Consider the following 14,846-nt stretch of genomic DNA (forward strand, 5'->3'; position numbering starts at 1 on the left):
TGTGTGTGTGTGTGTGTGTGTGTGTGTGTGTGTGTGTGTGTGTGTTGTGTGTGTGTGTCTTGTGTCTTCACAGCATGATGAATACATAAGACCGTAAAGAGAGGGCTAAAAGCAATACTGTAGTTTAGCCCTCATGCTCCTCATGCAGAATATGTGTGAATAAGAATGTGCATACCTACACACGGCCCTGTGTGTGTGTGTATGTGTGTGTGTGTGTGTGTGTGTGTGTGTGTGTGTGTGTGTGTGTGTGTGTGTGTGTGTGTGTGTGTGTGTGTGTGTGTGTGTGTGTGTGAAAGAGTAAGAGAGAGATAGAGAAAGAGAGAGACTCACCTGTCCTGGCCGTGTGTTTTCACACACAATGATGTCCTCATCTGTCTTAACCTCAGGGGGGTTGTCGTTCATGTCCAGCACTTGGACAGTGACAGGCACATGGCTCACCATGGAGGGGTTATCTGCACACACACACACAAACACACACAAAATACAAATTCAGTGCACAAATTAAAAGGGACTCTCACACACTCACACACTCACACACACGCACACACACACACACACACACACACACACACACACACAATACACTGAGATATAGGCACTGTGTTACATTTCACAGTAACACACCAGTGTGGTAGTGCACATCTATCTAAATAAGAATAATGAAAAATCCCAAAGCCAACCTGGCTGCCTCAACATTTCCATAAAGGTCAATGGAGAGACACAATATCTAATGAAGGGTAATAATATTACTGTGAGTGCTCTTGTGTTGTGGTGTTGACAAATAAACATGACCCTGCTGACTGTCTCACCCATGCACTCTCTGTCTCTGTCTCTTTCTCTCTCCTTTCCTCTGTGCTCTCTCTCTCTCTCTCTCTCTCTCTCTCTATTTCTCTCTCATTCTCTTTCTCTTTCAGAAGGTCAGATCATGAAGAATATACACCCACACTGCATCTGCAGAGACGCATCGGCTTGTGGAACTCAAAGAGAATCTGATTATTGAAATATATTTTGTTTACTGCATTAAAATGCATGTCTGCAGCGGAGTGCAATCGATTTAAAAGATTTAAAGGAGATTCATTAAAGATGATACCATATCAAATGTGGAATAAAAGTCTCCAACAGATCATTAATCGTACAGTATCTAGACCACCGCGCTGTTTGCCTCAACAACAACAACAACAAAAAAAGATGAAAGAAAAATAGAAACTTTACTTTAAGTAAAGCTGCACGGAAAGACAAAAAGAAAAATGGAGAGAGAATGATAGAGAAAAAGAGAGAGAATGATAGAGAAAAAGAGAGAGGGATAGAGAAAAAGAGAGAGAATGATAGAGAAAAAGAGAGAGGGATAGAGAAATGTAGAGAGAATGATATAGACATGGAGAGAATGATAGCTCTAGAGAGGCTATGGTATGATGAGAAGAGAGGGGAGGAGAGGAGAGGAGGAGGAAAGCAGATATTTGCATGCAGACCCCCCTTCCCCCAACACACACACACACACACACACACACACACACACACACACACACACACCCACACACGCACGCACGCACGCACGCACGCACGCGCGCGCGCGTACGCACGCACGCACCCACCCACCCACCCACGCACGCACGCACGCACGCACGCACGCACGCACACACGCACGCAAACACACGCGCGTACGCACGCACGCACGCACCCACCCACGCACGCACGCACGCACGCACGCACGCACGCACGCACGCACGCACGCAAACACACGTGCGTACGCACCCACCCACGCACGCACGCACACACGCATGCACACACGCACGCAAACATACACATACACACACACACACACACACGCGCGCGCGCGCGCGTACGCACGCACGCACGCACGCACCCACCCACGCACGCACGCACGCAAACATACACACACACACACACACATACATACACACACACACACACACACACACACACACACACACACACACACACACGCCCACACGCCCACGCCCCTTCCTGCCCCTCTCCTCCCCTTTGTGCCACCTCTACCCCTTTGTTTGTTGATGAGGGACGCTTCTCATTTTGATTACAAATGAGCGTAAGCGAGCCGCTAGGAGTCGGACGAGAGACAACTCATCTCAAATGGATCCAATTAAACGCAGTCACGGGACCAGGTCCTGCCTCGGCCCGCCAGCCTGGCGGAGGTACATTAACCAACCCCCAGAAAAATAGGCCATGTCAAAACCTAATCAGATCCTATAATTGCCGCTGGTGAAAAGAGAAGATGAGCCGACTCGCTTTCATTCAGTGACCCTATTTCAGTGATTTATGGCCATTGTGGTAGGTTGAATCATTTTTCTTTCATTACCTGCTGAATGAGATGGTTAAGATGATTGTCGTTTTTACTTTTTCTTTTCTGTTAAAGGATGGGCTGAGGATCAGAAACCTGTAACGATGGGTGGCATGTTTCTTTACACAAGGCCTGTCAGGTGAAAATTTACACGGTGGTTGGAGGGGGATTTACAATGTGTTATAGGAGCTGATTTAATTAACACCACTACTCTCCATGTCCATCAGAAGTGTGTGTGTGTATGTGTGTGTGTGTGTGGCAGATAATGACTCTCCCTCCAGATCCTTGTATCAGACAAGGACACACTCTCTTACTTCTACACAGCTCTCTATGTTTCTCATTCAGTTATGCACACACATGGTTCCTGCTAGCTCTCCATAGAGTTCACCATGCTCCAGATTGCATGGTAAACCCCATCTAATCATCTCACATTAGGGTTATACTGGTGACATATTGGCATTCATTTGAGCCGCCAATCAAAACTGTTGGAGGAGATGCCGCTGCTCATCACATACACACCCACACACCCAGACACACACACACACACACACACACACACACACATGCCACAGGGCCTCAGTGGGGACACTGAGTCTGATTGGCCGCTCAAGGACACCTGGGTGCCGGAGGTTGAAGCGATTGAATCGTGTTGTCACGGCAACGGCAGACCAGGTGAGAGAAGCAGCTTCTCTGGTTCACCTGCGATCGTGTCTGGCGCTCCTAACCACAGCAACTGGAGGTGGTGTCCGGACGCTTGCTGCTCGCTCTGAAGTGCGACCCGGGAAGATAAACGCAGAGACAGGCAGACACGGCACAGAGTGGCACAAATCACAGGACGACTCCACTCCTCACACACTCTCTTTTCCTCTCCCTATGATCCTCTCTCCCTCTCTTTCCCTCTCCCTCTGTTCATCTCCCTCTCTTTCCCTCTCTCCCTTCCTTTCTTCCTTCCGCTCTGTCTATCCCCCTTGCCCCCCCTCAGTTCCTCTGACTCTCTATCCCACTCTCTCTCATTCAGTACCTCTCTCCCCCACTTACCCTCTCTCTTCACTCCTTTCATACATGTACACACACACACACACACACACACACACACACACACACACACACACACACACACATCCTGTTTCATCCTGTTTCTCATTTTCAGGTACTCTCCTGCTTCTCATTTCAGGTACACTACTACTCCCTCTCTCCCCCTATTTTCTCTCTCTCTCTCTCTCTCTCTCTCTCTAATCTCTCCCTCTCTTTTACTCAGTCTCTCTCTTTCTCTCTCTCTCTTCCCCTCCATCTCTCTCTACACCTCTCATCTCTTCCTCTCTGTCAATCTCTTTGAAGTAGCACAGCGTGCATGTGGTGGAATAACGGCCCATTAGAGTGTATCAGCCTCCCAATGCATGCGGCCCACAGAGTGTGTGCGTGTGGCAGTGTGTGAGATTGTCTGCAAGGATGTGTGTGTGTATGTGTGTGTCTGTGTGTCTCTCTCTCTCTCTCTCTCTGTGTGTGCGTGTGTGTGTGTGTGTGTGTGTGTATGTTTTTTAGAGAGAGACTGTTTCCATCTAATACCACTAGCTGTTTTCACTTGCTGGTGTGAAGAGAATTGAACATTGAATGAAAGCACAACAACTGTTCACACACACAGACACACACAGACACAGACACACACACACACACACACACACACACACACACACACACCTCTCTCAGGGGTCATGTGATGCAGATAGTGTCTCATTGAAGCAGTACCTGATGTGATGAAATTACCCAGCCTGCTGATAAAGCAGCTCCTCACTGTTACCTCAGAGACTCATCCAAAGCCCCCCCCCCCTACACACACACACGCACGCACACAGACACAGACACAGACACACACACACACACACACACACACACACACACACGCATATACACACACACACATTCTCCACAGGCCTGGAGTGAAATAAGGACAGGCCTGTTGCCAAATGACAAACCGCTCTGGAGTCCACGCAACCTCCCGCTAAGTGAGCTCACAGTGTCTACACACACGGTTGGCTGGCGAGATGCTGAAGAGAGGCTAGCAGGGGCTAGCACAGGCTACAGAGGGAGGGAGAGCACGGTGCAAGCCGTGGCCTACTGGTTAGCGCTTCGGACTTGTAACCGGAGGGTTGCTGGTTCGAACCCCGACCAGTAGGAACGGCTGAAGTGCCCTTGAACAGGTCACCTATCCCCTCACTGCTCCCCGAGCGCCGCTGTAGCAGGCAGCTCACTGCGTCGGGATTAGTGTGTGCTTCACTGTGTGCTGAGTGTGTTTCACTAATTCACGGATTGGGATCAAAAGAGTATATATACTTACTTACTATACAATGCAGCGCTTAGCTTAGCCACACTGCAGTGCAACACAGTCACAAACATGTGCCTCATGCGTGCCACCAAACATGGGCAGGAGTGAAATCCAGCCTTACACAGCTGAGTAACATGAAGAATGAGGGGGCCAAGTCGTCATCACCTACACTTTTCTATATGGACAACAATTAGAAAGGAGAGGGGGGAATCAAGGCTTCAGCATACAGTACACAGCACATGTTTGTTTTTTTAGGGCGTTTTACCTTTATTTTTTATTTTTTTTATGAGACAGCCAAAAGATGGACAGTAGGTGAGTGGGGAGAGATATGGGAGTGGAATCGGGAAGTGACCCGGGCCGGACTCGAACCAGGGTCCCCGTGGGCACTTGGGCCCAATTGTGGTACGGACGGTGTAGCCAGGTGGGCCACAGCGCCCCGCGTCAGTGAAGATTCTGACCACAGCCAGACTCAAAGGACACAGTGGAGACATTGAGAGAGCGCTGGGGTGCATTTCCCAAAACCATAGTTGCTATGGGAAATTGCATTACAACCAACAAAGTTGCTAACTTTGGAGCTAGGAGAGGAGCTAGGACATGCTAGTGGAGGTGGATGCTCCACACACACCTCTGACCCTATGGATGCTGTGGTACACAATGGTCCACTGACACACTGCCCACATATGACCACTATTCAGCAGAAGCACAATGACCACTAGCCAACATGCTGCAAATATGTTAGGCTGGTGCTAGTAGATCCTGTTATAAGACACCAGAACAGTTCATGTCCAGTGAATTTAGACTATTTAATGTTATTGCAATTTATTGGTCGTATAATGTCACATAAAATCCTAAGAACTCGTCACGACAGTAATAATGGTAGCCATTTGTCAAATCACATCAGGTAAATTCATGATGACTTGACAGGATGATATGGCTTCTGTCAAAACATGTTAATTACATTGCTTTATGAGCGGTTTCAGATGTCTAAATGCTTTGGCATTGCATGACAGGGACTGATAGGGTACACTATGCCCAAGTCATGCTAATTTCAGTTACACAAAATTTTTGTTACTGACAAAAGTCTATATTATTTTATGACAGTGGCCTGCTCCACAAATAAAAGAGACTTTAAGTTTGAGGAGATCATTTAGATCAAAGCGAGCTAATTCACTGCGCCCGTATAAATTCCGCATTGTGTCTTGAGCTCATCCAGCTTTAATCTGATCTGAGTGCAGACATACAGGGCCATCCTTGATAATGAAGATGAGCAAAAGCTTTCATCTGCTGTGGGCAGAGAGAGAGAGAGAGAGAGAGAGAGAGAGAGAGAAAGAGAGAGAGAGAGAGAGAGAGAGAGAGAGAAAGAATGAGAATAACAGAAAGGGAGAAAGTGAGAAAGTGAGAGAGAGAGAGAGAAGCACAGTGCAGAATGGTGAATGAGTGCCTGGATAGAGAGATGCCAAGTTTTCCTGGACGACCGCATCCTATTTTTAGTGTTTGTGTGAAATACGCAGCAGACGTTCAAAAAGCCAGATTGCTTGTGCCTTCAGGCTCACTCTGTGCGTAAATGTGTGTGAGTGTGTGAGTGAGTGTGTGTGCGAGAGTGTGTATGTGTGTGTGTGTGTGTGTGTGTGTGTGTGTGTGTGTGTGTGTGTGTGTGTGTGTGTGTGTGTGTGTGTGTGTCTGGGGTAAAACAGACTCAGAATGGCCCTGCTGTGATCCTCAGAGGAGCTTACATATTCATCGCCACTCTGTCCAGAAGCTTTCCAACGGCTCCATCTGCCTACACGCTCACTAACTCCTACTCCTCTTATCCTATCTCTCTATCTCTATCTATCTCTCTATCTCTCTATCTTATTACTCCTCTTTTACTCCCTCTTTCCCCCTCTCTCTCTCTTGCGCACACACATACACACACGCACGCACACACACACACACACACACACACACACACACACACACACACACACACACACACACACACACACACACACACACACACACAGATGCACACTGTGGGATGACACTTTGCTACTTTCAATTACCCAGTAGCCTCACACCCTCATTGTCTGTCTGTCATTTGCTTAGAAACTCCTTTTTATGTCTATCTCTTCATAGCTTATTCTCTCTCTCTCACTCACTCACTCACACACTCACTCACACACTCACTCACTCACTCACTCACTCACTCACTCACTCACTCACACACACACACACACACAATCTTCATCTTAAAAGCCACATTTCTGAAACATCTCTGAAGTATTCCCATGGTTACCCTACCACTACCAATTAAAGAGGTCTTTTTATTCTCCCGAAAGAGAAAAAGAGTAGAGAAAAGATCAGGGAGATGACTGGAGAGGTTAGATGACTTTCCTTCAAGAGAAGAACAGATGAGGGTTGAGCAGTCAAAACAGGGAGGGGAGAGAGGAGGACAGGAGAGTATCAGCAGGACACAGTAAAAGAAAACAGTAGCCTGCGTGAATTCAGACCAATTTGGGAGCACATTTGCTTCACAGATTCATCTGCCCTCTCACCGTGATTTCCCAAATCAGCAAAAACCCAGGAACCAATCACAACCACTTATCCTGCATGGGAGCAGGTTATAGACCCTTTCAAGAGAGTTCCATTATCAGCATCATAGTTGGCCCCACAAGACTTCCTTTTGTTAAGGACAAATTCCATATGTTATCTTAATGCAGAGGAAGTAGATTGGGGCCCAAATAGAACGTTCAAGCATTGTTTTTGTTTTTATTGTTGAAAGGGTCTATACACTCTACTCTACTTTTCACGATGACGGAGGATTAGTTGGGGTCAGCCCTATGTTCCCACAGCCCTATGTTCCCACAGCCCTGTTCCCACATGTCTAGGTTAGGATAAGGTTAGGGTTAGGGTTAGGATAAGGTTAGGGTTAGGGTTAGTGTTAGGGTCTGGGAACATGTGTGGGACCATAGGCATGCTTCTGGATAGTTAATAGTACTGTTGAACACAACCAATGGCTGCCTCCTTTTTTGTATTTTCTACCTGTGTTTATGTTCTTTTCTGGCTACCAGATATTACAGAAATGTTTTCCACTAGTTTGGCCTACCAATAATAGAATCTTTTGATCTCACGTCTTGATTCTTGCAGATAGGCTAACATAGCCTACTACTCCCCACAGTGGGAGGGGGAACTTTTGATACATTTTTGAAAATAAATCGGGATCAGCCAATAGGGAAGCTGCCAGAAGCAACAAGCAACAACTCCTTAGTGCTGCTAAGTGAGTCACGATTAGCAATGAATGCACTTAATGCAGAATCAGCACAGAAAGCATTCATTTCTTTATTTATTTATTTATTTTTATTTTTTTCTGGGCCCCACTCCAGACCCGGTGCAGTTGCTCACGTTGCTACCCCTCCAGAACCGGCCCTGGCTGAGGGTGTCAGTATTAAACAGCCCAGACGTGCTATTTACTTTGGAATCAAGTAAACAACTGCTTCTAAAATGTTCGTTCACCAGCCAGGCTCAAAGAACAGGGGAGGTAGAAATGGATGAGGAAACAGGCAAAACAAAGCTGAACAGGGAAGAAAGGAGAAAGAGGAGAGAAGAAAGGAGAAAGAGGAGGGAAAAGAGAGGAGAAAGGAAAGAGGAGAGAAAAAAGACGAGAGAGGAAAGGAGAAAAAGGAGACATAAGAGAGGAGAGGAGAAAAAGGAGACATAAGAGAGGAGAGGAGAAAAAGGAGACATAAGAGAGGAGAGGAGAAAAAGGAGACATAAGAGAGGAGAGGAGAAAAAGGAGACATAAGAGAGGAGAGGAGAAAAAGGAGACTTAAGAGAGGAGAGGAGAAACAGGAGACATAAGAGAGGAGAGGTAAAGCAGAGAGGTGGATTGAGGAAAAGCAGGATTGGCTGTATCCTGCTGTATCCTTTCATCCGTAAGAGTGGGAGTGGGAGGGCTGCCGGATCACTGCTATCACTGCACAGTGACATTATCAAACGGCCATCTGACCTTCTTAATGAGTCGTTAGTGCGTGTGAGAGAGAGAGAGAGATAATGTGTATGTGTGTGTGTGTGTGTGTGTGTGTGCTTGCGTGTTTGATTATGTGTGTGAGTGTGTGTGTGCTTGTGCGTTTGAATGTGTCTGTGTGTGTGTGTGTGTGTGTGTGTGTGTGTGTGTGTGTGTGTGTGTGTGTGTGTGGAAGTGGAGGGTGGGGTTAGGAGATAATGATAAGAAACCTCTGATGGAGGCATTAGCTTTCTGTTCAGCATTCTGCTCTCAGCGCAGTCACTGTCAAACACACAGAGACTGTCTACAATATCTCCAGCACAAATAATCACACAAACACACACACACACACACACACACACACACACACACACACACACACACACATGCGCACACACACACACTAGCAAATGGAACACAGACACACACACATTAGCAAATGGAAGCATCATAACAACATTCTGACACTTATCATACTAGTATTCACAAACACATCTGCTCATAAACGCTGTTTGAGCAATTAATTCGATTCACTAATATGAAAGCTGGTTTTACCTACATTTACCAACATATTTTACATCAACCAGAAAAGTGGATCTCATCTGGGGACATCAGTACGCCAGTGGAGGACCAGGTGTGAACGCTAGCTATCCTATCTAAAGCCAAGACGTAAACAGCATTGATAGCTACAGATTGATACAAATTCTCCTTGAAGAAATGGGTCCCTAATATATAAAGTATAATATAATCAATTACATTTCAAAAATGCTAAAATATGTGCTAAAACAAAATAGTGTCTAAACAGGTGTGTGGAAATTGGGTATGTTTTTTTTGCTCTCCAAGCAAAGCTGCAAACAAATCCATCTAGCGTTGCTTCCTATCTTTGCAGAAACTGCTTAATCTAATCTACTGTATCTAGCACTCATCATTAATGGCAGACAGAGTGAAAAACAAGCAAATAAACAAAAACAAAGACAACAACTCAAACAGTGTGACTTTCTGTGTTCTCGTCCTTAGTTTGAGCTGTTGCAACAATGGTAAATAAAATATGCAGTCCACTGATAAAGGCCCACACACACACACACACACACACACACACACACACACACACACAAACACACACACGCTTACCGATTTCAACGGCGGACACGGTGATGTTGTGCAGGGGTGTGTCCTCTCGGTCCAGGATGTACGTGGTGCGGATGAGGCCGGTGTCCGGCTCTATGATGAAACTGGCATCCTCATTCAGACTGGGCTCCATGAAATACCTGTTCAAGTAACACACACACACACACACACACACACCAATTCATCAGATAGCAGATTTTTTTTTGTCTATTTACATTCACAGGTTGGTACAAGTTCCATAGTAAAATAGATCACATCACAACCACATAGCATCATGTAATACTAATTCCCTAATCATACCCTTGCAGGCAGTCACAGCACAGAATATAACATATTGGAAATATGAGTGACATAAGTATCAATTGCTGCTCAGGGACAACAGATGGAAAAATGCTTTGGGCTATAATCTGTCTCAGTCAAATACTGTGCATTTGTCTCAATAAAACAAACAAACAAAACATAACAAACAAATGCATAAACAATTGTTGATCTTGGCATCAGTGGAATAAGTTTGTCGAGTTGAGCAATGGTAGATGGGACCCAAAAGAGAGTGAGACAGCTGATGAGAGGAATGTGTCTCTGTCTCACTCTCATTCCTCTCATGTGCTGTCTCACTCTCTCATTCCTCTCATCGTGGGTGAGAGTGAGACAGCAGGTGAGAGGAACGAGAGTGAGACAGCAGGTGAGAGGAATGAGAGAGGAGGAGGAGGAGGAGGAGGAGGAGGAGGAGGAGGAGGGGAAACATATGGCATACACTTATGTCACATGAGTGCCATTTTGAACATTTTCTGCACGAAAAGGAAGCTTTGGTGGTAGACCTGTTGTCACGCTACATTCACTTACAGTGTCACTTCCAGTTTGAGATCCTGATGACTTGGACGAAAACCCTTGAGTCTTTACCATTAATGTTAACGATGCTAGATGTCCAAAAGAGGGCTAATAAAGGAAGTGGCATCCTGAGATCAGTGTAAAAGGCTATATTAATAGGATAGAGGGCTGCACCCCCACCCATATGGAAGGTAAGAGAACAATTGGTGTGTTATCTCAGCAAAATGTCCATTTTTTGGGGATCCATTGCCAATGGATGTCTGTGTCTCTTGGGAAACGATGAAAAAATAGTTCTAAGTAAAAAATACTCAGCAGTAAGCTATTACTCCATTCATTCACAGCAACTTTCCGAACTTTCTACAACCAAAGCCTCGTTGTCAAGCAGAACATATTGAAAATGGTGAGCGTGTGACATAAGTGTGTAGAGACAGAGGAGTGCAGAGGTTAGGAGGAAGAGATGGTGGAGGAAGAGGAAGAGGAGGAGAAGATAGATGCTGTGGAGATTGTGTTAATGACACACGCTATAGAGAAAGAGGAGGAAAAGAGCAGAGAGGAGAAGAGGAGGAGGTAGAGAGAGAAGAGAGGGAAGAGAGAAGAAGAGGAGGAGGTGGAGAGAGAAGAGAGGGAAGAGAGAAGAAGAGGAGGTGGTAGAGAGAGAAGAGAGGGAAGAGAGAAGAAGAGGAGGAGGTGGAGAGAGAAGAGAGGGAAGAGAGAAGAAGAGGAGGAGGTGGAGAGAGAAGAGAGGGAAGAGAGAAGAAGAGGAGGATGTAGAGAGAGAAGAGAGGGAAGAGAGAAGAAGAGGAGGAGGTGGAGAGAGAAGAGAGGGAAGAGAGAAGAAGAGGAGGAGGTGGAGAGAGAAGAGAGGGAAGAGAGAAGAAGAGGAGGAGGTGGAGAGAGAAGAGAGGGAAGAGAGAAGAAGAGGAGGAGGTGGAGAGAGAAGAGAGGGAAGAGAGAAGAAGAGGAGTGTGTAATCAGTGATGAGAGTTGGAGGACAGATGCACCAGGAAGAGGAATTGAGAATGAGATGACGGAGACTGGAGAGACTCCACACAGTCCATGAGTGAAGCCTCAACTCATCTCATCTTATCTCGGCAGCTCTCCGAGGAAATGAGATGTGCATTCAGAATGCATGAAATATTCAACAACATTAACATTTGTTATGCTAACCGTGATATTTACAAGGAATAATATGTTTTGTGAAGGATGATCATTTGGCAGTGTCTATAATGTGCAGCATTTTTTAAAAAGCTATGACAAGTAGTTAATGAATGATGTATGGAGAGAATAGCATGTTCATAAATTATTGTTCCTTGCTGAGAATTCCAGAGTATCTCCGACTAAAGATTAAATGTTTTTCAAATGCACATTTTTCACTCTCATTGAAGGTCCCTAATGCTTATGTGGCGTTGCTTAGTATGCTGTTAGGTAGTGTGTGTGTCTGTGCATGTGTGTGTATACCGAACGTTGTGATATATACCGATCGTTGAAAGTTATATCTGACATTTGTGAGTTTTTGTCTATAAGTGTGTGTTTGTGAGTGTGTTTCAGTATGTGTGTGTGTGTGTGTGTGTGTGCCTGGGGATTTTAACCTAGCTCACTCCCCGAGCAGTTTGTCAGAGACCTGTAATAAAGCTCAAACCTTCCTTCCAGAAGTTTCTGCCGGCGATGCCTTCACCTAGAGCATCAACATATCAATCACCCAAGCGAACAGGCGGTCGGCTGGCTGCGTTTCAGGGCGGGGGTGTCTCTCTCTCTCTCTCTCTCTCTCTCTCTCTCTCTCTCTTCCTAGCTTTGGGCCGAGTTTAATGGAAGGGACCTTCACACGGATCCACACAGACTGATAAACACTGCTCGCTGCCAGTTGAGACAACACCTATCAGCCTGGCAGCATCAGAACCAGCCAACCGCACTCCCATCTCATAAAATGTGTAAAACTTCCACGGGAACTTCGAGGAATATGACAGCAGCTATCTATCGAGGCTTAGTTCAGATGGACCTAACAGAGGAAGGAGGAATCAGTTAGATCGGCTATTGTTGTCTGATGGAATAACACAGGCTATGTAACCACATTAACTAATGCTAATGAATTGGCCAATCTACATCATCGGATTATAGACAGTCAGAAAGGGAAGCCATCTGCATTTTCAGTATATTAGATGAATCAAGACAAAAGCCCCACAATCCACAATTGTATTCAGTGTGTCTGTTGGTTTGAGTGTAATTAATATGAATGAGAATGTGTGTGTGTGTGTGTGTGTGCGCGTGCGTGCGTGTGTGTGTGTGTGAGCATGTGTGCACGCGCATGAGTTTGTGTTTGCATGTGTGATGCATGTATGCACGCTTGCATGTGTAGTGCATCTGCAGGTTTGTGGCCTAGACAAAGAGTGCATGACACACTGAAGTGTGTGGTTTTGCTTGTGTGTGTGTGTATGTCCAGCTCTGGCTATCGGCTGCAGACCAGGAAGAAGGCTGTGTACACTGTGTAGCCCTATCAGGTCAGAGGCTTCTGACCAAGGGATCATGTCATGTCTATTGTGTAATGTCATGTCTATTGTGTAAATGAGCGTGCACACATGTTTGTCTGTGTTGTGTTGAGCCCTAAGTCTGGGTACTTCTGACAGAGGAAACATGCCTCTCTCTTTCTTTCTATCTATCTATCTATCTATCTATCTATCTATCTATCTATCTATCTATCTATCTATCTATCTATCTCTCTGCGGACTGAGCACGCAGCCTTAGGGGGCCCCCGTGATCAGTGTGATGCTGCTTGAGCATCACACAGTGTGTGTGTGTGTGTGTGTGTGGGTCAGTGACTGTGTGTGTGTGTGTGTGTGTGTGTGTGTGTGTGTGTGTGTGTGTGTGGCATGTATGTACTCCAATCAAGTCACAGGCAACAGACAGAGGTAGAATGACGTGTCTTTGACATTTATGATCTCTTAACAGCAGCAGACCAGGGGCTGTTTACATGCCACAGATAACAGACTGTCACCAAAGACATCATCATATTATCATAGGGCATTGCATGAGTCACAACCACATACACACACACACACAAACACACACACACACACACACACACACACACACACACACACACACACACACACACACACACACACACATACACACACACACACACACACACACACACACACACACACACACACACACAAACACACACACACACACACACACACACACACACACACACACACAGCCTTCGCAGCAGATCTACTCCAGCAGGACACAGAAAATAGCTGGGGCACATGGATGCCCAGGAATCCCTCCAACTCCAACACTCTGGCCCTGCTTTCTTTCAATCCCTCTCTCTCTCTCTCTCTCTCTCTCTCTCTCTCTCTCTCTCTCTCTCTCTCTCTCTCTCTCTCTCTCCCTCTCCCTCTCTCTCCCTCTCTCTCCCTCTCTCTCTCTTTTGTTCTTTCCTTTCTTCTTCCTCTCAGTATCTTAGTCCTTCGTGCCCCTCCTCTTCCTTTGTATTTAGCTCTCGGCTAGCCTGGTTCACATGGGTGATGTCCAAGTTTCCCCCATTGTCTCCGAGCCTTCACAGCAGGGGTGCAGAAAGCTGGATGGACAAGAATGTGTGTGTGTCTGTGTGTGTGTGTGTGTGTGTGTGTGTGTGTGTGTGTGTGTGTGTGTGTGTGTGTGTGTGTGTGTGTCTGTGTGTCTGTGTGTGTGTGTGTGTGTGTGTGTGTGTGTGTGTCTGTGTGTGTCTGTGCATGTGAGTGTGTGCACGTGTGTGAGTGCATGTCTCTTTGTGTATGTGTCTAGATTTGCACACAATACATGTATAAAAAGTGTGTATATTGCATGCAAGGTTTTCTTTTTTGCATAAGTGTGTATCAGTGCTCTCCAGTGTGCATGCAAAGGGGGTCATCAGACACTAATCCGCCTTATTAAGTTTCCCTTTGTGTTTCTGTTTACTCAACGACACGTCCTTCCCAAATATCTTAAGATTCCTCCGTAACTTGGACACTTGTACTTATTTCTTTATTGTTTCATCACTCACTGCTTCATCTCTCTCTGTCTCTCTCTATCACTCTCCACCTCCAATCTCTCTCTTTCTCTTTCGCTCCATCTCTTTGTCTTAAATTGAAATTCAAAATGCTTTATTGGCATGACAAGCTACATGGACAAGATACATGCCTACATGGAATAAGAAATCTAAACGTCTACAAGCAGACTTGTATAGAATTAAACTGACATATTTCTCTCCTTCTCTCTGATTCTCTCTCTCTCTCCCTCTCCTC

General features: G+C 45.8%; 1 protein-coding gene across 4 annotated transcripts in view; it reads right to left on the bottom strand.

Moving 5' to 3' along the window:
- LOC121688673 (cadherin-18) overlaps positions 1–14,846 on the bottom strand; it is a 145,111-nt gene that overhangs the window by 26,462 nt on the left and 103,803 nt on the right. For all 4 annotated transcript variants that reach the window (XM_042068407.1, XM_042068404.1, XM_042068405.1 and 1 more), the window contains exons 8-9: positions 9,757–9,893; positions 331–452 (exon numbers count right to left, since the gene is read on the bottom strand). In XM_042068407.1, the coding sequence (XP_041924341.1) occupies positions 331–452; positions 9,757–9,893 (259 nt within the window). The remainder of the gene's footprint in view (positions 1–330; positions 453–9,756; positions 9,894–14,846) is intronic.

Source organism: Alosa sapidissima, chromosome 17, assembly GCF_018492685.1.
Source record: "Alosa sapidissima isolate fAloSap1 chromosome 17, fAloSap1.pri, whole genome shotgun sequence".
Lineage (NCBI taxonomy): Eukaryota > Metazoa > Chordata > Actinopteri > Clupeiformes > Clupeidae > Alosa > Alosa sapidissima.